Source organism: Colossoma macropomum, unplaced genomic scaffold, assembly GCF_904425465.1.
Source record: "Colossoma macropomum unplaced genomic scaffold, Colossoma_macropomum, whole genome shotgun sequence".
Taxonomy (NCBI): Eukaryota; Metazoa; Chordata; class Actinopteri; order Characiformes; family Serrasalmidae; genus Colossoma; species Colossoma macropomum.
Window position 1 is genome coordinate 43,606,923 of NW_023494787.1, and position 22,231 is coordinate 43,629,153.

A 22,231-nucleotide genomic window follows, 5' to 3' on the forward strand; every position below is an offset into this window, starting at 1 on the left:
ATCCTAAAATGGAAATTTCTCATTGTGCTGCCTGACTATGCTCAGTCTGAGCAGCACAGCATCACTGCCTAGAGTCTTGGGGGTTAAAGGCCTTGCCCAAGGACAGAAATACCCAGTCAGTCTCGGGATTTGAACCCATATCCTTCCAGTTGTTGGCTCACCTCTCCAACCACTGGGCTGCCAGCCACCCCGCTAAGTGAAAAGAGGCAGTGCCAAATGCACAAAGTAGAAGGGCAAATATCAGCACAGTAAAACAGAATTTATATAGCCGTATATGAACCTCTTTCACTGTTGACTTTGTGTGTCAAACAAAAAAGTGAGTTCCCAAAACCAGTGTCAAAAATGATTAAAAGGTACAGAGAAAATGAGACGTGCAAGACCCAGTAGACCACCAAGACTGACGCCATCAGATAAACAGTACTTAAAGCTTTCATCTTTGAGAGAGTGGAGAAAATCTGTTGGGCAAATGTTGGAGGGATTTTGAATGTGCATTGATGGAATGAGACAAATTAGTCCATTGTATGACCTCATAAAAACAAAACAAAACAGAAAAAAACCCAGATACAGACACTTTATCACTGTCACTATGCTGAGTGAGAGACACTGAGATAGCAGAGCCTTTCAGACGGAGCTGCCTGTCTACCTGGAGAAACCTGGAAAGCGTCTGACAGGCCTAGGATTTATATCAGCAGATGGTGAGAGAAGAGACCCAAGAGGCCTCTATCACAGCATAAATCACATGCCCTTTATGACATATGTAGGAAATTGTGGCTGTATCTCATTCATCAGCTTTATTCTGCCAGCAGTCAGTGGTTTTTATGAGAGTTGGATCTGCTACCCAGAACGATGCATGTAGATCATGACTATAAAGAAGATTGAGAGAGTTTCGGCTTCTTTTTGCTGTAATAGCTCTGCAGCAGAACTTCTGTACAGTTTGGTGAAAAATCAAATGCACACGATTTCCCCTCTTACAGAAAATGTCAATCAGCCAAAACAGGTTTGGTGTCTGAAGTTTGCTTCTTTAGTTTTGCACTGGAGCTATAAGCAACTTGTATCATATCCCTGCTTAATATTTTGTAAACGCTTTATAATTCCAGTACTAAGCATGCTTCAGGCTGTGAATGTGAATATAAGCAACATGACTGCAAATCAATATACCTTCTTCCATCCGCCTAAACTTGACTGTGTGTTTCTTCTTAAAAGCTTTGCGTCTTGGCTATTGAAGCAAAACTCCATAATGAACTGTTTTCGACTAGTATAGGACAAATGAATTATTCAAAGTGTGATACAATTTCCACAAACATTCTCCTTTATCCAGCTATAGATCAAGATCACATTCAAGGTGGAATAATCAAGAGAGATCTTCCGGTTTTAATGAATAAAAATAATAAATTAATAATTTAATCAAGCCAAAGTGTCCTTACAGGGGAATTTGACCGATTTTGCAAATTGTCTGAATAATTATATCATTAAAATATCAACAAAGTCATTCAGAGTGGTTTGATGTGAAATGCTCAGTTCTAGAGAAACTAATCAAGTCAGAATTGTTCACAGTGGTGGTGATAGGAACCAGATGTCTGAAGCACAGAAATTGCTGAGACATTGTTTAAATAGTTTGGGATTTTGGCCTAAAAAGTATTTTTAAAAGAAATGTTATGGTGGAGAGGTGTGTAGGTTCACTGGTGGTTTAGGAAATGAAATGCTATTTGTATTGCATAGACATAGGGTGGTGTCACTGGAGGGGCATCAGAATGCAAGATGCATTGCTGTTGGTGGTGTTGTAATACTCAAGTCTGTCGTCAGCGAAGGTCTCGACGCTCCAAGACCTGGACAGAGGATGGGGTCTGCGCCAAAGACTCTTTCGTTTCTACTAAAGTGTTACCTTTCAACTTGTAAAATTCCACTGAGGATATAAAACATTGTCCTCCTTCGCTCTTGCCTCCTGAGTCTTTCTGGCAGAAATTTCATGATGAATGGACCAATAGAAGAGCTCCAGAATTATGTGGAATAAAATCCCTTCAGATTGACTTGCATTAAAAGTGAAAAACATTTTTGCCCTCTCCTGCAAAGTTAGCATTTTGGAGATTCTTGTTTTCTTTGGACAGCGATGATTTGTTTGTTGACGTTGTTTGGTTTCAAAACTCAAACATCTCCTGAGGGCAGATCAGAATGTTGCTATTCCTATGTATTCATCTAATAATAAAATGGATGTACATTGTTTGATGTGTGTTAGGTGGTGATTCTGAATAAGTTTTTGAAAAAAAGCAACAGAGAAGAACCACCATACTTTACTTCTAAAAGTTACAATGCAAAGTTGGACCAAGACTGTAATACAATAATAATTCATAATATTATTTAATACTATATTTTTCAAAGTACATACAAGTACATAAAATAAATATCATGCATAATAAATGGCAACGAATGTACAGTGAACTACAAACAAATGTAATTTTTTTCCCTTTTCTTTTTTTTATTTTTATGTTCTGAAAAAATCTTAATCTGGTCTCGGTCTTGTCTCGGACTCAACTACTACAAAGTCTGATTTGACCTTACTTCTGGTGGTCTTTACTACAACAAAAGCTGTTGGCACTGTATCTACAACCAGTCTTTAAATATTATTTACTGAGTCAAGCATTTTGATTAAGAATCTTTCGGTAGGTCTAAAAACACATACAATCTTTGGGGGCGCCCTCGGAATCATCCTAATCCCCCATTACAGGGCACCAGTCGATGAGGCTAGCAAACAATGGAAGCTCATGGCCACCTGTTAGCATTGTGTAAACTACATCATCTAAATCATCTCACACTTGCCTCAAACTAGAGAATGATGTTAAGTAACATCATACAGACTTACGTCAGACACTGTATGACATACTGTTATCTGTATGACTGTCATCTGTAAAAAGCTCAGGCTTTAAAATGGCTGCTAGCTTTGCAATGTACTTTTGTCTACTTTTATCAACAACAGTACATCATACAGTGTTAGAAATTACACAGATCAGGCATAATATTATGACCACCTCCTTGTTTCTAGGCTCATTGTCCATTTTATCAGCTCCACTTACTATATAGGTGCACTTTGTAGTTCTACAGTTACAGACTGTAGTCCATCTGTTTCTCTGCATACTTTGTTAGCCCCCTTTTACCCTGTTCTTCAGTGGTCAGGACCTCCATGGACCCTCACAGTGCAGGTATCATTTGGGTGGTGGATCATTCTCAGCACTGCAGTAACACTGATGTGGTGGTGGTGTGTTAGTGTGTATTGTGCTGGTCTGAGTCGATCAGACACAGTGCACCCATATTGTAAGTGGAGCTGATAAAATGGACAATGAGTGTAGAAACAAGGAGGTGCTCATAAAGTTATGCCTGATCTGTGTATATAAGCAAGTCTATCTATGATTACTTAACAACTTTAAGTGGCTTGTGGCAAGCATGTGGTGATTTAGGTACGCAGTTTTGTGACCTCTGGGGAATGAGCTTCCATCACTTGTTAGCTACATTCGCCTTGTAGTAAAACTAAAGAAGCAAACGTTGGACACCAAACACATCTGGTCAAAACTAACTAATTTTTGCCATAGAAATTAAAAAATGAAATCACAGGGCCAACATCACAGCTCCTGTGATACTGCAATCAGCAGAAGAATTATGTAAGGCGACTCTTGGCAAAGCATGAATCGCGCAGAGTTGATGAATTGTTAAAACAGTTTTTCTGTTTGAACCCTCTGCAAATCTTAATCTTGGCAGGCCACAAGAGTCAGTCTCTGAAACTTAACATGCATATTTCCCTTTGTTGGAGGTCCTCCTGTCCTGTTACGGCATGTTCCTCCACTGAGAGAAAAGTCCTGATCCAGGACCAGAGCCTCGGCCTAATTAAGTAACGTCATCCTTACAGTTAATATTTACAACTGTTTAACATTTTTAGTGTTCAGACTGTCTTAAAATTTTGAGTTCATTAAATCTGAAATGTCAAAGTCTTGAACAAGAATCTGTGTCTTATGCCCTATAAGCTTATTATTGTTTGAAGTTTAATTCAGAATTTTAAGGCAACCAACATTTTTTTTTAACAGGGTATGGATTCTGTGAGCTGGCGTCCAGAGTTTACAGTGTATTCCTGTAAAAATGTATTCAAGGCTTGTGGCATGACCATTCCAAGGGTCAGTTTAGGAGAATTTTGTGAGGTAGGATAGTAAAACCCATGCAAAGTTTGTTTTCCTCTAAACTAAGTAAGATTTATACTGGCAGATGTTTTATTCTGTTCAAATCTTTGTATAATTGTGTTGTTTTTCACTTCAACAGTGAAAAAAATCAGTTTATTTCTTTTTCTCTGCTCTATCAATTTTACCTTATAGGCAGTAGTATTGTTGTAAATTACACTTACTGTGCTCTTTATCTGTAAAAACATGTCCAGTGTTAACTATTATCAGCATTAGCATACTACATGTTTCCAATACTAACTGTGACTTTAAATACTGTAAAATTACCGTAACGTCTTACAATACAGTACATTTACAGTGCTTTGACTTTCTGTCAACTTTACAGTCTGTTTTTTACAGTGTACCTTACCACTCTGCTGAAAAGGACGAGGGTCCCAGTGCGCCCCTTTGCTAACTAAAGCAGGTCCTGTGAAAGGGGAGAGAGTAGTGGGTGGTCACTGACACATACAGGCCTGCTACTTGCTCTAAGTGCCTGGGTTACTGATACGACTTCAGATGGACAAAGAACAGCACAAATGCATGTGAGCAGGCAGAGTCAGACAGCAGTGCCATGGACCACTGCGATCATCTTACTCTCTCCTGCATTAAGCTCCTGCATTAGCCTGCATTAGGTTTTATCCTCCTTCTCAGCTCAATAGCATTGGTTAATAGTAGTCTGCAATCATCTGAGGGCTTCTCAACTTAAACATAGTATTATTCTGCTACTCTCTTAAAAAAAAAGCCACAAACGTTCCTTGAGTGATGCCTTAGAAGTGCACTTGTGTACAACATCTGCCTGCACAAAAATTCCATTAAGTTATATCATATAGTGGCCTCCAAAAAGTATTTGGACACCTGGTGAGCATTGATAATGTTTTTCTTTACAAAGTGTTTGACAGAATGCTATTTGTTTCAGAGAGAAACACTTTTAGCACAACATCAAACAACATGGTCGACTGTCTTGGTGGAGAGACCCTGGAAAAGAACTCCAACCAGACCGCACTAAGGCTGCTGTAAACCACAGAGGTAGAAACGTCAAAGCCTGGTTTTCTTTACAGAGGTGTCAATGAGCTTCTGCTCATTGATGGGATCATAAACGTTTTAGTGTACAAAGACGTTTTGAATGCAAACCTGCAGAGTTCTGCAAATAAACTGCTCAAACGATCTGAATCACATCAGCTTCCTTTTGGATATTTTGCCAATGCACAGTTTTAAAATGGTCTGTTTAAAATAAATGCGGCTTGATCCGACATTTATTTTCTTACATTTTCAAATGTCCAAATACTTTTAGGGGCCACTGTATGTAAAGGATCACTTGCAGAGAAGCACATAAACTCACAAAATCTATCTATCTATCTATCTATCTATCTATCTATCTATCTATCTATCTATCTACTGTATGTACTGTACCCAAATGTGGTTTACCGTAATGCTCTGATGTATCACATTCTGTTACTGTGAAAATGTTCGGGAGTGAAAAGTCACGGTTTGTGTAGAATGTGCAGACCACACCATAAATCACATAAACAAACTGAAGCCTATAGTGCTCCTTCATCGGCCCCTCTTGAGCTGTCAAACAGGCACTTACAGCAATTTCCCTTTTAAATCCTAAACACATGGTTTGAAACAGATTTTCATTTGATGATTTTCGGCTTTGGAGTAAGGTCTCTAATTGACCACATGGGCAGGCTTTGAGCTTGCTGGGTTAGCTGTAGGAACAGCTTTCTTATTAAGCTTAACTCTTACTAAAATCAAGGCAGTCCTCGCTGAAAACAGCTCTCTTTAAATCCAACTTACTGTCATCCAAACTTAGTCAATGATAAAACAGTTAGGGCTTGTTCTCCAGACCTAAATCTAGGCCTAGTCTTAGACTAAACTGCACTTAAATGCTGTCTCACCATGAAAAAAACTCAAGCTTAGGTTTAATCTGGTGCGAGGAAACCAGGCAAAAGCTGTAATTTATGTCGTTTTCATGAGTGGGAAAGGTAGTTGTTCTTGGCTTGAGGCCATTGGATGTCATGGTCAGAAACAGGGGTGTGCACTGGAATCTGTCAAGATTGGAATTAGCGGATTTTGGCCAAAAAACATTTATAATTTTTATTTTGGCCAATCTGTGCTGCAATTTCATAGCATAAATAACACATGTGGGTAGGTACAATTATGCTGTATTTTAATGCTGCTGCTGCACCCAAGCGTTTGAGCATTTGAGCCTGAAACACTATTTATAACTTCATTGTGAATGGGTGGAGCTGAACAGCCATAGGTTGAACTGGTTTTTCATGATTTTTCCTTTTTTTCACAAAACACAAAACAATTATTATTATTATTTTTTGCTATTTTTGAGGCTTAATTTCCATATCACTGCCATCGGAACAAAACCTTGTATCTCCATCTTTGTTGTTTTGCAAGTTTTGACATATTTTGAAAATGTTTCAATTCTTTACATTGTGTGCAAATTTCACAAAAGCATGGACCAAAGGAAACAGCCCAAAATGACTTGGAAAAAAGTCTGGTTCCATTGACTTACATTAAAAGTAAAGTGTGTTTTTTCCTTCTCCTGTAAATTTACCATTTTGGAGATACAAGGTTTTGTTCTGGCAACAGTGATGTGTTGACTGTATGGACTGTGGAGTGAATGGTATATTTTGAAGCTTTAATGGAGTTTACTTACTTCCACAACATCTTTTACTTAACAAAAAGCAAAGAAGACCTTATAATGCCTCTTAAAGCTATCCCACAGAAATGACATACATGAAATGCTTGTGAAGATGCTGAATAATGCCTGAGACATTGTTTTACAACAGTTTTTTTTAAAAACATTTATGGTGGAGTGGGGGTACATGCTGTGTGCTGTAAGGCAAAATAGTTCATAAAGAAAACATATTTTTTTCATTTATACTATTTTACAGTTACCAACATGCACCATTTCACTTTAAACCACTCTGAATGAATTTGTTTACATCTCAAGAATTGAAAACATAAGCAGATATTTTTATATGTTTAATATTATTTATACTGCAAATTTGGCTTACAGAAAGTATTGGAAATAGGCTTGTGTGTTTCATGTGTTCATTTAATCCCCACAGTGAAAGAAATCAGCCTTAAAAATGATCAGTGCCGCCCTTCTCAGAATCTTTCAGGTTTAAGAAAAATAAACGCTGCAATGAATCACATATGAGCTCATACAGAGGAGTGATCTTTATTAAGAGTGAATTTTCATAAAAGGAGTGACTCAAAGTGTCTGAGGGATGAATGAGTGTTGGACAACCACCATCAGAGAAGAATGTCTGGTCTGAATCCTCTGTGCTGGACAGAAGTGCATTATTCAGGCAGAAAACAAAGAGCGGGCATGTCGAGACAAAGATGAAACAGGACCGCTCTGCCTGAGCGCAGCCGCAGTTGCCCATCTTAAATCAGGCGTTAACCTGAGACGATTTCGATTGGATCTGACAGTGACTGGTTAAAGTAATGGAGTTCTGGACTGACAGTGAGAAAAGATGGAGCAGTTCAGACTTACTGTGAGAATTTCTCACTCTGAGTTCAGACTGCTGACTGCACTCTTAGTAACTATCTGCTAAAACCGCTAAGGAATGTGTGTCCAAACTCAGGACAGCTTAGCGAGGATTGGAGACGGAGTGTGGAAGTGTGTTTCAGAGTCTTCTGTTTGCTTAGTGGACCACCTCCATCTTGTGGAGGAATATCTGGACGTCCAAACCAACCCTAATTCCCTCTGTCACTCACTGGGCTTTTGTGCTCCCCTCAGAACCCCTCTCACGTTCCCTGTCTTCACACTTTGAGCAGAGGGATTATCTCTTTCACACATCTTTCAAAGGCTGTTTAGCCAAGAAGGCTGTGGTGATTTCATACAATAGAACCAAGAAAGATAGATGGAATCTTGTAGATATACCGTAGTATATTAAATACATACTGTAGAAAAGTCAGAGACCACCCTTGATTTATTTAATTTCCAGTCAAAATGGCCATTAAATTATTCACTTTTCATTTAGTTACATTTTATTCAGCATCAGGAAAAAAGCAGGAAACATATTTAACAGACAATTACAACTAAATATAATTTTTTTCTAGTATTTAATATGTCCATATTTTTGCCTTTATTACAGCTTCCATTCTTTTCAGTAGACTTGCTTTCATACAAAAAATTTTGCAGTGGTATTTTTCCACACCTCCAAAATTCAGTCTTAGACGTTGGTTGCATTTTCTGCTTCTCACCATTCACATAACCCTAAACACATTCAGTGATGTTGAGGTTTGCACTCTGGGGTGGTCAGTCCATTGTTCTGAGAACACCAGCAGCTTTGTTGGCTGATTTTGCAAATTCTTCTTTTTTTGTCAATTTCCTTTTTTGTTTAGCTTTTTGACAGCTACACATCCTTTCAGATCCATAGAATTGTCTTCTCGCAGTGGAAGGATGGATAGAAACACCTGTGGTTGTTTTTTTTTAGATCTGAAGCAGCTTGATTTTCTCCTCTCTCTCAAAGATGAAAGCTTAAAATGCTGTTTATCTGACGGGGTCAGTTTTGGTGTCTACTAGGTCTTACACAGTAGTTATGAGCCCAATGTTCTGTACCTTTAAATCATTTTTTGAAGTTTTGGAAACCTTTTTTGTCACTTATTTTCCTCTGACTTTCCTCTTCATTATGCAGTCATCACTGTTGCCACAACGTCTTCTGAAAATGGCCCATGAATAAATGACTTGTGAATGAATTGTTAATAAAAAATTGAAATGCCATTTTGACTAGAAATTAAACAAAATATAGCTGGTCTCTGATGTTTTGTACAGTATATATACCATTACCAAAGTTAATTTTTTTTATCATTTTTATCTTTGATATCCTACAATGTAGTTGGCTAGTAAGGTAGACCCCTTCACCCTCAGAGGAGTTATAACATCTGAGGTTGCTGTAGTTCAGTGGGTAACACTGTTGCCTTCCTCACAGTAGACACCTGTTTAGGAACATCACACCAACAAGAGTCTTTGGGCACGACTCCTAACACTACATCTGCCTACGTCTGTAATGTGACTAAACTGTAGGTGGATTTGGATAAGATAGTCCACCAAAGGCTGTGCAACTAAATACATGTTTACCTTCGATATCAACAAGTTAGAGTCTCTCACTCACTCATTTCCATTTGTTTTGATGTCAACAAAATGAAACCAAGCAAAAACGTAAAGGATGGTTTTTCATATCTTCTAATAGAAATCATGATAACACCTCCCAGCAATGGACTAACAAACACAAATGTTCTACGGACAGAAAGATGACAACTTGCACTTTACAAAGAGCTTCTTTGCTTGTTTTGATGAACTCCAAGCAAGAAATAATTAACATAAAATCATAACCTGCAACTGCTTAGCACTACTAAGTACAACTTTTAAGTGTTAATGCTTTTCTGCAGAAGCCCACAGCATTGTGGGGCTTTGCAGTAAGCATACTCAACATCATTTATCATCATTAGTGTTAATCAGAAGAAGGCCTAAGCCCAGATCACACTCTGACCTTTATCTTGTGGCTATTTCCTGTGAGAAGGCCCGAATCGGACATTGAATGTTTACACACATGTAAAACGTCCCTGCTGAGCAGGGAATGTGGGCGAATGTGTGCTAGAGGAGCAGTAAATATAATGAGGGATTGTGGGATTGCGGAATTGAACGAGTCTGTCCTATGCAGTGGTTTTCAATTGCTTTCCCCCTTCTTCTTGCCGTCTGTCAGGGAGCAGCCTGACAGGGTTGGGGTTTGGCTCCTGTGCTCCAAATTCATGTTTTTTTGGCCTCTTTGAGCACAACTTGGCCGGAGCACAAAGGCCTGGCTTATGATGATGTCAACTCCATGCATTTCTCCATTAAGGCTGCATCTTGTAAAAGCTCATCTGCTCACACGTCTAAACTGAAGCCTCAGGATTTTGGCTGCAGGGCTTTGGCAGATAGCGACAGTATCTTACAGTTCCCTTATGGATAGCAGTGATCTGCATCTAAAGCTAGATAGTTCGGCCAAAAATCAAATTAACACGGTTTTCATGGACGTAGACAATCAGCCAAGTCTTGTTTGGCGTCTAAAGTTTGTTTGTTTAGTTTTGCACGAGGCTAATTTTTGGCTAACACATAGTATAGAAGCTGTGTACCGCATAAGCAAGTCTATTAGAGATTATTGGACATGGTTTAAAGCAAGCATGTGATAATTTAGGCCTGGGTGATGCTGAATGGTGTCTATGAGCCTCCATTACTTGTTTGCAGCATTAGCCTTGTAGCTCCAGTGCAAAACTAAAGGAGCAAACCTCAGACACCAAACATGTCTGATAAACTACTTTTTGGTTCAGTTTCCCAGACTCAGATTAAGGCTAATCCTAGAACAAAAAGACTTACTCATGGTTATTCATCATGGGCATTTCAATTTAGTCCAAGACTAGGCTTAATCCTTGTCTGGGGAACTGGCCCTGGGTAAGGGAAAGTGTAAATTTGTGTAAACTTTTTTGCTTCATTTGTTTCTTTCGCTTCTTTAAAATCACAGCCACTGTTTTGGCTCAACCATTGGTTTTAAATAGTTTTTTTTGTAATTCTACATAATTCAATGCTTGTGATGTAAACAGAGTCAAAGAGTGGTTTAATGTGAAATGGTTCTCTGTAGAGAAACTTCACTACAAACTTATTTACTATCCAAAACTACTAGTGAAGCTACACGAGTTTTCATATGTCAAGTTGATGATGGTAAAATAGAGGCAAATCTGAAAAAAATATGTCTTTTAGGGACTATTTTGCCTTACAATGTTCTGCATGCACCTCTCCACCATCATAATTTGTTAAATATATAACATATGTAAATATGTTTTAGGCCAAAAACTTAATTTAAAAACTATAGTAAAACAATCTCCCAGGCATCAGACAGCATATATGTAATGATTTATGCAGTAACTTTCTGTGAAACAGCTTCTAGAGGCAACTCTTCAGATGTCTGGTTCCTGTCACCACCACTGTGAACAATTCTCTGTACATTTCTCTAGAATTGTCAGTCTCAATGACTTTGTTTATAAAAATCAGTGGAACTCCACTTTAAGGCTGCACAAAATGGACATGATGTGAATTGCGATAGGACAACACATATGAGCGACTACTGTTTCTGTAAAAGACAGGACTGAAAAAACTGCACATCTGTCAAAGCCACGTCAATCTCAGTGAACCCACAGGAGGATCACAGAGCAAGCAGGACATAAGGAAAATCCATAATTGTTATGACTGGTACAAAGGTGCATTTTTATGATCTGGGCTTATTTGCTAAATAAAACTGATATAACTAGGAGGGTGGGAGAGAACTTGAAATTCCACAATTTTTTTCTAAATGTGTGGCTAATTGGATGGTTGAGTATTTGAGAGTATTTTGATGTGAAATTTGTCACCGCAGAGACGATAACTGACAGATTTCTTCACAACGTCGGTGATGGGAACTAGGGGTCCCAAGTCTACAACATGTATGTAATGCTGATAAGGGTAAAACAGTGGTAAATCTGACAGGGCCTTACAACACTGTGCATGCACCTCTGACTCTCAGGTAAATTACAACACTCTGCATGCACCTCTGACTCTCAGGCTTGACCCGTCATCCTTCAAGGCGCGTGGAAGACAAGCATCAAGACTGTTCTCTGTACTGGCACCCAGGTGGTGGAACGAACTCCCACTGGCTGTCCGTACAGCAGAGTCTCTCGCTGTCTTCAAACGCAGACTGAAGACACATCTCTTTATACAGCACTTAAATGAGCACTGAATTAAGTATTGATTGTAATGTATTGTACTGCACTTATGTATTGTATTGCACTGTTCTGTGTTTAACTCTGTTCCTTTTCCTCTGGGTATCAACAGTGACTTTTTGTTTCTAGCAGTATCTGAGCTCAGGACTGGCTTTCTCTCTAACCTACTGGTAACTAGCAAAGATACTTTCTCTAGATAGACAAAGCACTTCTTGTAAGTCGCTCTGGATAAGAGTGTCTGCTAAATGCTGTAAATGTAGGGAAATAGGTTCAAAACTTAATCTCAAAACTGGAAAACAATGTCTCAGACATCAGGCAGCATATTCAAAATCACTTAATGTAACTTAATGGAGCTTTTAGTGGTACTGAACACTTCAGACGTCTGGTTCCTATCAACACCACTATGAACGATTCTGACTCGGCAAGTTTCTCCAGAATGGGGCATTTCACACCAAACCACTCTGAATGACTCTTTTTAGATCCTAATGACTTCATTTTGCAGAAACTTTAAAAAAATTGATGGAATTCCCCTTTAATAGAAGGAATTCCTTTGGGGTCTTTAGCAATACAGCCTTATACTGGGGCCTTAAAAACACAACATACAGCTCTAATATTAATGTACACCTGATCCCTCTAATGTGTTGGTAAAAAAAGAAGTGCACTTCATTTTGTGTGAGGAGGGGCGCATTCCCTTCTCTCTAAGGACTCAGACACATTGAGCCTCCTCTCTGTGCTATGTAGAACTTTGATATCCTAACCCCATCTAAAGTGCCCTGCACGATTAAAGGCCAAAAAAAAATCCAAAAAGGGTGTATTTCTGTTATGCATGTGTTGGAATGCCATACATGGGTAACCCTCATTTATCTCGGTAGCAAGCCCGGGTCTGCTGTCCATCATGGGAGATGTCTTCTAGTGATAGCAGCACTGCGGTCCTGTTGTGGCAAGTGCAGGACAGACATAGAGACACTGTGGGTATGAGCCACGAGAAATGCTGGAGATAACCTTTGCTCCATTGCCTCCAGTCCACCATCACACCGCTCAAACTGACCACAAGTGTGAAAGTTCACCATCATTTATGTCTGTGAAGGTCAATGAGGGCACATTATTATGTACTTGCACATGGACATAATATACGGTCAGTGCATTGTTCGTGCTTTGTAATTATAACTCTCAAGTCTGATGGTTAAAGAGAAATTCCACCAATTTTTCAAAGTTTCCTCCTAAGTCGTAGAGATGTAAACTTCAGAAAGTTTTAATGTGAAATGGAAGATAATAATAGGCAAATAAAAGTACAAATAAATATACATTATATATAAATAGAAAAAGAGAACTAAGGACTAATACACAAAAGTTTAGTTACTTCAGCTTTCCAGGGAAACGCCGCTTCGTGGGAGGGAGGGAAAGAGGGTGGCGAGGGGGAGGAGGGCGGGAGAGAAAGTTTGGGAGGGAGTGAGAGAGGGACGAAAAGTGGATGCGAGGGACACAGCGCGCTGAGGTCTGAGACGGGGACACTCTTCATCTTTCTCCTTCCTCGCTTCATCGACCGGGTGGGCTCGAACCCCACACTGTCCACCCTCATTCATTCATCCACTCTCAGTCTCCCTCGCATGGCTACTGGCTACTGCCTCCTCTAGTCTCCGGGTTCAGTCAGAAGGCGAGGACTCTCGGAGATATGGACCGGCTCAGGGACTGCTCTGCTGCCCGGGCGAAAGAGCTGCCGCTGCTGCTTCTCCTCATCGTTTTGCACGCCGCCGCGACGCAAGCGGGTAAAGTATCCCCAGAGTTTCAGCACTGCTCGTCTTTTCTGTTTTCACCCCAGAAACACATGAGTTTACAGTTTTCACCGACTTAAGGCATCTTTTTGCACTTGCTACGGTCAGCGTGACGAGGCTGAATTTGGCTTCATATTCGCCAGCTTCTTGTTCGAATTGCCCGTTCCACCTTAATGCCAGTTACATTCTTGCTTCATGTTCGATTTTTCTCGTTCCACCTTAAATGGTACAGCAGTTACACTCTGCGAGTGAAGTTCTGGCTTCTTGTTCGAATTTTCTCGTTCCACCTTAAATGGTACATCAGTTACACTCTGCCAGTTAAGTTCTGGCTTCTTGTTCGAATTTGCCCGTTCCACCTTAAAAGATACAGCAGTTATACTGCCAGTTACATTCTGGCTTCTTGTTCGAATTTGCCTGTTCCACCTTAAATAGTACAGCAGTTACACTCTGCCAGTTACATTATGGTTTTGTTCAAATTTTCCCGTTCCACCTTAAATAGTACAGCAGTTACACTCTGCCAGTTACATTATGGTTTTGTTCAAATTTTCCCGTTCCACCTTAAATGGTACAGCAGTTGCGCTGTGCCAGTTACATTCTGGGAGTCAGGCGCCAGAATGTAACTGCTGCAGCATTTAAGGTGGAACGGGACAATTGGAGGAAGCTGGCGAATATGAAGCTGACTTCAGCTTCGTGTCAGCGTGTAAGCTGTAAAAGTTGAAGCCTCGTCATTAGTACCCACATTAGCTCATTAGCTCATTAGAAAATGTCCCTCATCGCTTTTAACAGTGAAAAAAGATTCTGTCAGTATTTCAGCGATGCTGCTGGTTTGAACTTGTTCTTTGAGTTGCTTCAGGATGGGATTAGTGTGAGTGAGTGGATGGGGGAGAGCTAATGCGCTTTAAAGGCTACTCAAGTTGATGAAAAGACCCATGAAAGATATACGAGTTCCCAATGTCTGCAGTTGTTTGAGCACTTTTACATTGTAAAATGATATTTTTTTAATCAACGGACCGACTTACCATCTAAGGCAGTACCCTGTGCTCACTTGGCTCGTGTCAGCGTCGCGTTTACTTACTATTTACCTGCTAATTTAAACTTTAGCCATATTTGTTCCGTTTTAGTCAGTTTTAGCGCCTTCAGCTTTACGAGCTCTCCTCGAGGCCGTGACGTCACGGCGGCGTTTGCTCGCGACCCGTGTCGCTTTGCTGCGAAACGCTTTAAAGGGCAACTCCACCGATTTTTCCAAAATTCTACATAATTAAATGATGGAGATGTAAACAGTCATTCAGAGTAGTTTGGTGTGAAATGCTCCTTCTAGAGAAACTTACAGAGTCAGACTTGTTTACAGTGGCGGTGATAGGAACCAGACGTCCAACTCAAAAAGCTCCCTCACAGAGAGTTATTACGTGAAATGGAGATACATCCTGCCTGATGTCTGACAGTGATAGTTTTTGATAAAGTTTTGGCTTAAAATGTATTTTAATCAATTTACTTCGATCCATTCATGGTGAAGGGGTGCATGCAGGGTGTTGCAAGGCAAACTAGTCCCCCCCAAAAATGTATTTTTTTAAGATTTATTGCTATTTTATCATCATCAACATTACATCTAAAAATTCAGAGGACACATGCAGGTGCACTTGTTGTTTTGGATAGTAAATAAAATGGCCACATTTTTATTGCAGACATTGTGACCCCCCCGGTTCCTGTCACCACCACAGTAAATAAATCTGTAATAAGTCTGTAAGTTTCTCTGCAGTGAACCACTTCACATCAGACCACCCCAATTGACTCTGTTTACATCTCAAAGACTGAATTATTCAGCTATTTTGAAAAAATGGTGGAATTTTCCCTTTAACGTTGGTTTGAGAAAAGGCTGAATGGGAGATCACTGAGCCGATTAAAATTCCTAGCATGAGGCAGGTCGACAGCAGTTTGGCCTCACACTTGTACTTTGCAGCATAACTGCACCCTGCAGCCTGTCATTTCCCTCTAGCTGTAACTCCATTGCCATCAAACGTATTACCTGCAGTGGTGTTTGATAGGAGCATCTAAGTCCCTGAGGAGAGTTGATAGCAGTAAACAATACAACACAGTTCACATTTAGAAATGACAGCTTTCATTGGCTTATAAAACTACAGGTATCACTTTATTTGAAGTCTGCCTGCATAACGCATACATAAGCCTGAATATAATATTGAGAAGGCGGTACTTGAGTAAATCGTGTCTGTATTCACAATTATACACTAATAAAATTGAGCCAATTTGTTGGTTGGTTGTTTGATGTACAAACTGAAAGTATGTCACCATTAAATCAATTAATTGTGAATTGTGTACTTATGGACAAATATTAATGAAAGTTTTACGTCAATGAATGAAAACAGTTCATTTTGGTCCAAAGAGAATTCCATTCCAATGAAACCCAAATAAACTGCATTGAAATGTATTAATTTTGTTCCAACAACAACTGAACTGTTTCTAACTAGGCCTCTATCTTATAACTAGTGAATGAGGCTTCATAACAGTGTTAGAAATAGCACAGATGCCAGTCACTTGAATTTAAAGGCCCTTAATGGCACTTACTTTATTCATCTTGCTGTTCATTAAAACTCTTTTTTTTTCATTCATGTAAATATGTGATGGACTGGCAGCCTGTCCAGGGTGTTTCCTGCCTTTTGCCCAGTGAGTGCTAGGATAGGCTCACACAACCCAGGAGAATAAGCGGCTTAGAAAATGTGTGTGCGTGTCGTTCAATGCTTGTGCATATTGTATATAGGTGGCCTTCGAATAATATGGTACCAAATTCTTTATCCCCCTTGAGTTTATGTTAATAGTAATTAAACAAAGGATACGCCTTTGGCATTCATTCAGTCTGACATGCCGAATACGGTTGCGTTAATTTTCCAGGTCTGCTATGCTAGGGTGCAAAACCATTGGTCAGATGCTTGGTTGGCCTGACAACAGTGTTAGCTTGCTTACCTGCAGATGTCCAGTGAAATCTTACAGAGTGTGAGGTCAGACTCTACCCTTGAGGGAGCCATCAGTGGCAGTCAGGATGTTGCCTGAGGCATCATCGGTGAGACACTGTGGACTCACAGGTGCTTTCAGGGACCGTAAGGTGTCCAGACAGTTGGGGTTAACCCTGTCACTGCCAGCATATGACCAACTTACAATATTTATTCAGAATATCTGGGAGTATTATGAGCAATGTGTACATGTATGTAGTCCATTCTAAGTTGTATTGCTGGATGTTTATTCCTGTGAAATTGAGTACTGTGAGGAGGTCTATGAATCTGCAGTTGACCACTATCTGTTGGGCCACCATATAAGCATCCTCAGGGGCATCTTGTGGGATCCTCTGAACATCCCAGTTGTGAATCAATGGCAGATAATGAGATAGGGATGTGGGACGCTGGCATGACATCAGTCATTTGTGAAGAGCCCGGATGTGGTTAAAGTAGTCGACTGTAGAGCAGTAGCTCTGTTGCACTGAGAATGTTCTGGAATCTGCTGCTCGCTCGTGACTACATATGTTAGACAGCAGAGCTAACTTTTCTTGTCGACGTTGGGGGAAAAAACAGTGTCCTCGTATTGGGATCTCTCTTCCTGTTCACATTTTTCCAATCCTAGTTCTTCTCACTCCCCATTCAAACGAGTGGGGAGGGGGGTGTATTTTTATTTCATGTGCTGAATCCCCTCCTCCTTTATATCAGAGTACAGGATGCCTCTTTGACTCTGGCGGGGTGACAGAGGGGAATTCACGTACCCAAATACACAAATACGCACCCTATGTGATCCTGCCGCTTCACACGGCCTGCAGCGCCTCCCCATAGGAGAACAGTAATGTGTGTTTCTCTTTGATCCCACTACAAATAACTTACAAATGTAAGCAAATGAAACAGTATGGACGGGATCAGAGGAAGAGAAGAAGCTTGAAAGTTGAGGCTACTGGTCAGAGCCGTGAGAGGCCCTTTAAATGGTCAGATGTCCCTGCTGCGCTGGAGCCCAGCAATCAGTCTCCTTTTGTAACAAGATGGAATTTCCCAGCATTTACTGCGTACGTTGATGACGGCACCCGCTCCGAGCGGCACCCCTTTCCAGTCTCCAACATTACAAGCTAGAGTTTAAACATCTGGTCTCCAGAGACAAACCCCCCTCGCACTGCATCCACCCTCCCCATGCATCAGAATATCACAGCCTTTATACTTTTCTTTGATGAACGATGATTCAAGTCTTCATCATAGCCACACACTAATTTTGGGCATCAAGTCTGAAGGACTTGTTGGCTCAGGTCAAGTTCACGTTTCATGTTCGGGTTTCAGACAAAATTTTATGGGGTTACAGACAAGTACAGACGCGATTTTGTCAGGCTACAGTTGGTTTCAGACAGAATTTTGATGAGCTGCAGTCAGATTCAGATGGAATTTTGTCAGGGTACTGTCGGTTTTCAGATGGGCTAAAGTCAGGTTTGGACAGAATTTTGTTAGGTTACAGTTGGTTTCTGACAGAATTATGTCAGGATACCGTTGGGTTTTTGGAAAAATTTTGTCGGTGTTCTGACAGAATTTCGTCTGTTTGGTTCAGACAGAATTCTGTCTGGTATAGTCAGATTTGGAAAGGAATTTTCAGGAAACAGTTGGATTCGGGAAGAATTTTGTCAGGATGCAGTCGGGTTCAGACAGAATTTTGTCTGGATACGGTTGAGTTCAAACAGAATTTTGTCTGCATGTAGTCGGGTTCAAACAGAATTTTGTCTGGATGTAGTCAGGTTCAAACAGAATTTTGTCTGGATGTAGTCAGGTTCAAACAGAATTTTGTCTGGATATAGTTGAGCTCTGGCAAGAATTTTGTAGGCATTTAGTTGGGTTTATACAAAATTATGTCGGAGTATAGTTGGATGCAGGCAACTGTTGTCGGGACAGTTGGGTTTAAACAAATTCTTGTTGGTGATCAGTCAGATTCAGGCAGAATTTTGGCAGGCTACAGCTGGGTTCAAACAGAGTTTTGTCTAGCTACAGTCAGGTTTGAAAAGGATTTTGTCAGGAAAAAGTCAGGATCAGACAAAATTTTGTTTGGATATAGTTGAGCTCTGGCAAGAATTTTGTTGTCATAAAGGTTCATACAAAACTTTGTCTTGGTATAGTCGGGTTTAGAAGCAATTTTTGCAGGCTACAGTTTGTGGGTAATCAGTCAGATTCAGGCAGGCTACAGTAGAGTTCAGACAGAGTTTTGTCGAGTATACAGTCGGATTTGGGTCAGGTTGCAGTCGGAATCATACAAAATCATGTGGGGATACATTTGAGTACACTCAAAAATGATGGTTCTTCGGGGGTTCTTTAGAGAACCGTGAACACTCCAAGAACCTTTTGCATGATTAAAGGGTTCTTTGCATCATTAAATTATTCTTCTGATTGGAGGAGAATGTACTGTAGAAAACTAGCTTAAAAATGTTCATATGAAACACACTCTTAAACAATCTGAAGAACTCAAAGGGTTCTTTGAGTGTTCATGGTTCTATATAGAACTGTTTTCTTTACTAAAGAAGGCCTGAAGACCCACCTTTTTAAAGTGTGCATAGACAGAATCTAGTTGGATTACAGTCCGTTTCAGAAAAAAATGGGTTACAGTCCAAATCAGATATAATTTTGTTGGGATACAGTTGGATTCAGACAGTATATTGTCAGGATACGGTTGGGTTCAGATGGAATTTTGTTAGGCTATAATTGGGTTCAAACAGAATTATGTCGGGCTGCAAATGGGTTCAGATGGAATTTTGTTAGGCTATAATTGGGTTCAAACTGAATTATGTCGGGCTGCAAATGGGTTCTGATGGAATTTTGTCAGGCTGCAGTCGGGCAGCCGTCGGATTTAGACAGAATTCTGTTGGGTTCGGTTGGGATTTTATTGGGCTACAGTCGGGTTCAGACAGAATTATTTAAAGCTGTACAACAGATGTACACAGAGGGTGTCAAGTAGTGCAGATATAGATTTTGTCTCATACAGATATCAGTGGGGGTGTATTTTGTAGTTCAGGACAAACTGTGTCCAAAGTGTCTTCCCCTGTAGGTACCGTCTCCTGCGTAAGGAGAGCCCAGCACTTTAGCATTCATGGATGCTGTCTGGTGGAGTTTTGAAGTTGAAATGACCCACAGGCTCATCTTAAACAACACAACTGTCATCGCTCACACTCCACCCCAGGTGTCTGACCTGAGGCCGATCTGACTGCAGGCCTTAAAGAGAGTGTCCTCCTGCTAGGCTGGAGTGGACACTAGACGGTCAACCGCAGGAGAAGCTGCACTGTTGTCTTTATGATTCAAGGCACACCACCCACCCTGTGCAAGCACATAAAAGGCAGGAAATCATATGGAATATGAGATCCAGCCTGGAATGAAACAGCTGAGGTTACTTGAAGTTATATAGACAGCAGGGATAAAATATTGTTATAGCAACATTGGCCTTCACCATACTGACATGGTAAAAGTTTGCATTATGCAAACGAGTCCCATAAGAAATCACTGAATGTTTTATTATGTGCTGCAAGTATCCTGGTCCATCACATAAACAGTGCACCAATGTGTTTTTAGAAGTTGTAACATATACTGTAACAGTATAATTGCAATATGTTATACTGGGCAACCCTGATTCTGGCAGCACTGGGACTGTATACTTTATGCAGGATAAAAGAAGGCTTGTGTAAATAAAGCTAGCTTGGTTAAGTCATATTTGTGTTTGATTTGCATATTTACTAGAAGGAAATTACTAGAAGGCTTCTGTTCCATGTGCAGTACTGGCTTATGTCCAGGTTATACTGCCATCTACAAGTTAAGGCTAAGTAGTTGTTTACATACAATATTGTGAAAAATGCAACAAGCTGTTTTCTTGTAAGGTTGTAGAGCAAAAAACTGTGGTCAGTGATCTGTGAATGTGCTGCATTACTGATGGAAGCCGTAGCTTGTTAGTGAGTTAGTGGTCAGTGTCTGAGACTGCAGGTGTTTCCTCTGTGGGCCCTGCGGCTCTGGAGCAGTCTGGCCCTCTCGCAGTGAGCAAACACCAGCAGAACAAACTGTGGAGGGACAAGAATGTGAGAGTGATGTGTAATGATGCCCAGCTCGAAGCTACAGCACTACAATTTGCTCCTGAGTTCCCATATTCACCCACACTCACTCCACTGCTGACCAAACATAACTGCACCCAGTCTTATCAAAGGTCACTCTGGCTGCAGGGCTGGAGTAATGCTTTGGTTCAGTGAAGATCAGCAATAGAGAGAAATTGGACTACAATTCCCACTGCATTCACTGACTATGAGGTTTAGGACATGAAAAGAGTAAAGTGCACAGTAAAATGTGTACTGAGGTTCTAGGTTGTCTCACATAAATAACCAGCAGCCTAGTTAACAGTAGAGATGACTTAAATGTCAACATATTTAAGAATGACGTTGTTCTGAAACAACAGGTTTTTTATTTAGTTTCAGAAAGTAGTGACAGTAGTGATGGGTTGGAAAATAATAAGAAGAAGCACAGAAATATCATAAATGGAATCGGGTATATGTAGGTGTGGGCAATAATGTGATATTTACTGTTATCATGGTAACATATATCACAGTATTCTTAAATGCAGTGCTTAAAGAACACAGAGCAACTGCATGGTTCATTATAAAGAGAGCATAATTGGTCCTGTTTAATTGGATTTAGTGCAGTGCAGGATGCAAAACATTAAATATTGAATAAAAATGATTGTATTTATAGATTTTGATGGTAATTTTTTACATATGTCTCCATTAGTTCTTTTCTCTCCATTCCAACTTATCAAACCTCAGAAAAACAAAATATCATGTTGCGTATCACTTGAAGTGTGAAATATCTTGAAGTATCAAGATGTTATGTATTTTTTTTTTAATTTATTTTAGACTTTTGCATGATGTAATTGATTGATTGCAAAGTTAGTCACATTATTTTATAACAAGTTTGATGTTTTGCTTGCAACATTTTATGTTTTTTGAATTGTGGATGTGCATTCTGACTAATTTTCATAATTACATATCATAATGAGCAGAAAATCTGTTAACCACAGAGAAAGAGAAAACAATGCAAACAAGCAATGTGACGTCTGAAACTGACAGCTGAATGCTGATGAGGACTCGTCTTCTGCAGCAGATATTTTCTCCTTAGCAGAAGATTTCTAGACCTAGCTATCAGCTCGTTAGCCTAGTTAGCGATAACGCCACACTATCTCTGTCTTCTCAAGGAAATAATGTCTTTCTCAAGGTTGTCTTAAAGAAATCTCAATATAGAACAGATCTCGATATTGTATTAATGAAGGATCACTGATTTCTGAATTCTTTCTCCTAAACCCCCCCAGGAGGAAAAGGAGATAAACATCAGCATTTCATTATAAGAAGATCTGGTGATGAATGAAAAAAGCATGAGTTCTCCTTCTCTGCTGAAAGAGTTCTGTGATATAGAATAGAGCTCTATAAGAAAAAGAGGAGATCTTACACTTTTCTCATGA

The 22,231-nt window shown here is 40.0% G+C and overlaps 1 protein-coding gene across 4 annotated transcripts in view; it reads left to right on the plus strand.

Moving 5' to 3' along the window:
• Positions 1 to 13,393: 13,393 nt before the first annotated feature.
• Positions 13,394 to 22,231, plus strand: part of col5a3a (collagen, type V, alpha 3a) — a 138,928-nt gene continuing 130,090 nt past the window's right edge. For all 4 annotated transcript variants that reach the window (XM_036567511.1, XM_036567513.1, XM_036567512.1 and 1 more), the window contains exon 1: positions 13,394 to 13,720. In XM_036567511.1, coding sequence (XP_036423404.1) covers positions 13,627 to 13,720 — 94 coding nt within the window. In that variant the 5' untranslated portion in view covers positions 13,394 to 13,626. The remainder of the gene's footprint in view (positions 13,721 to 22,231) is intronic.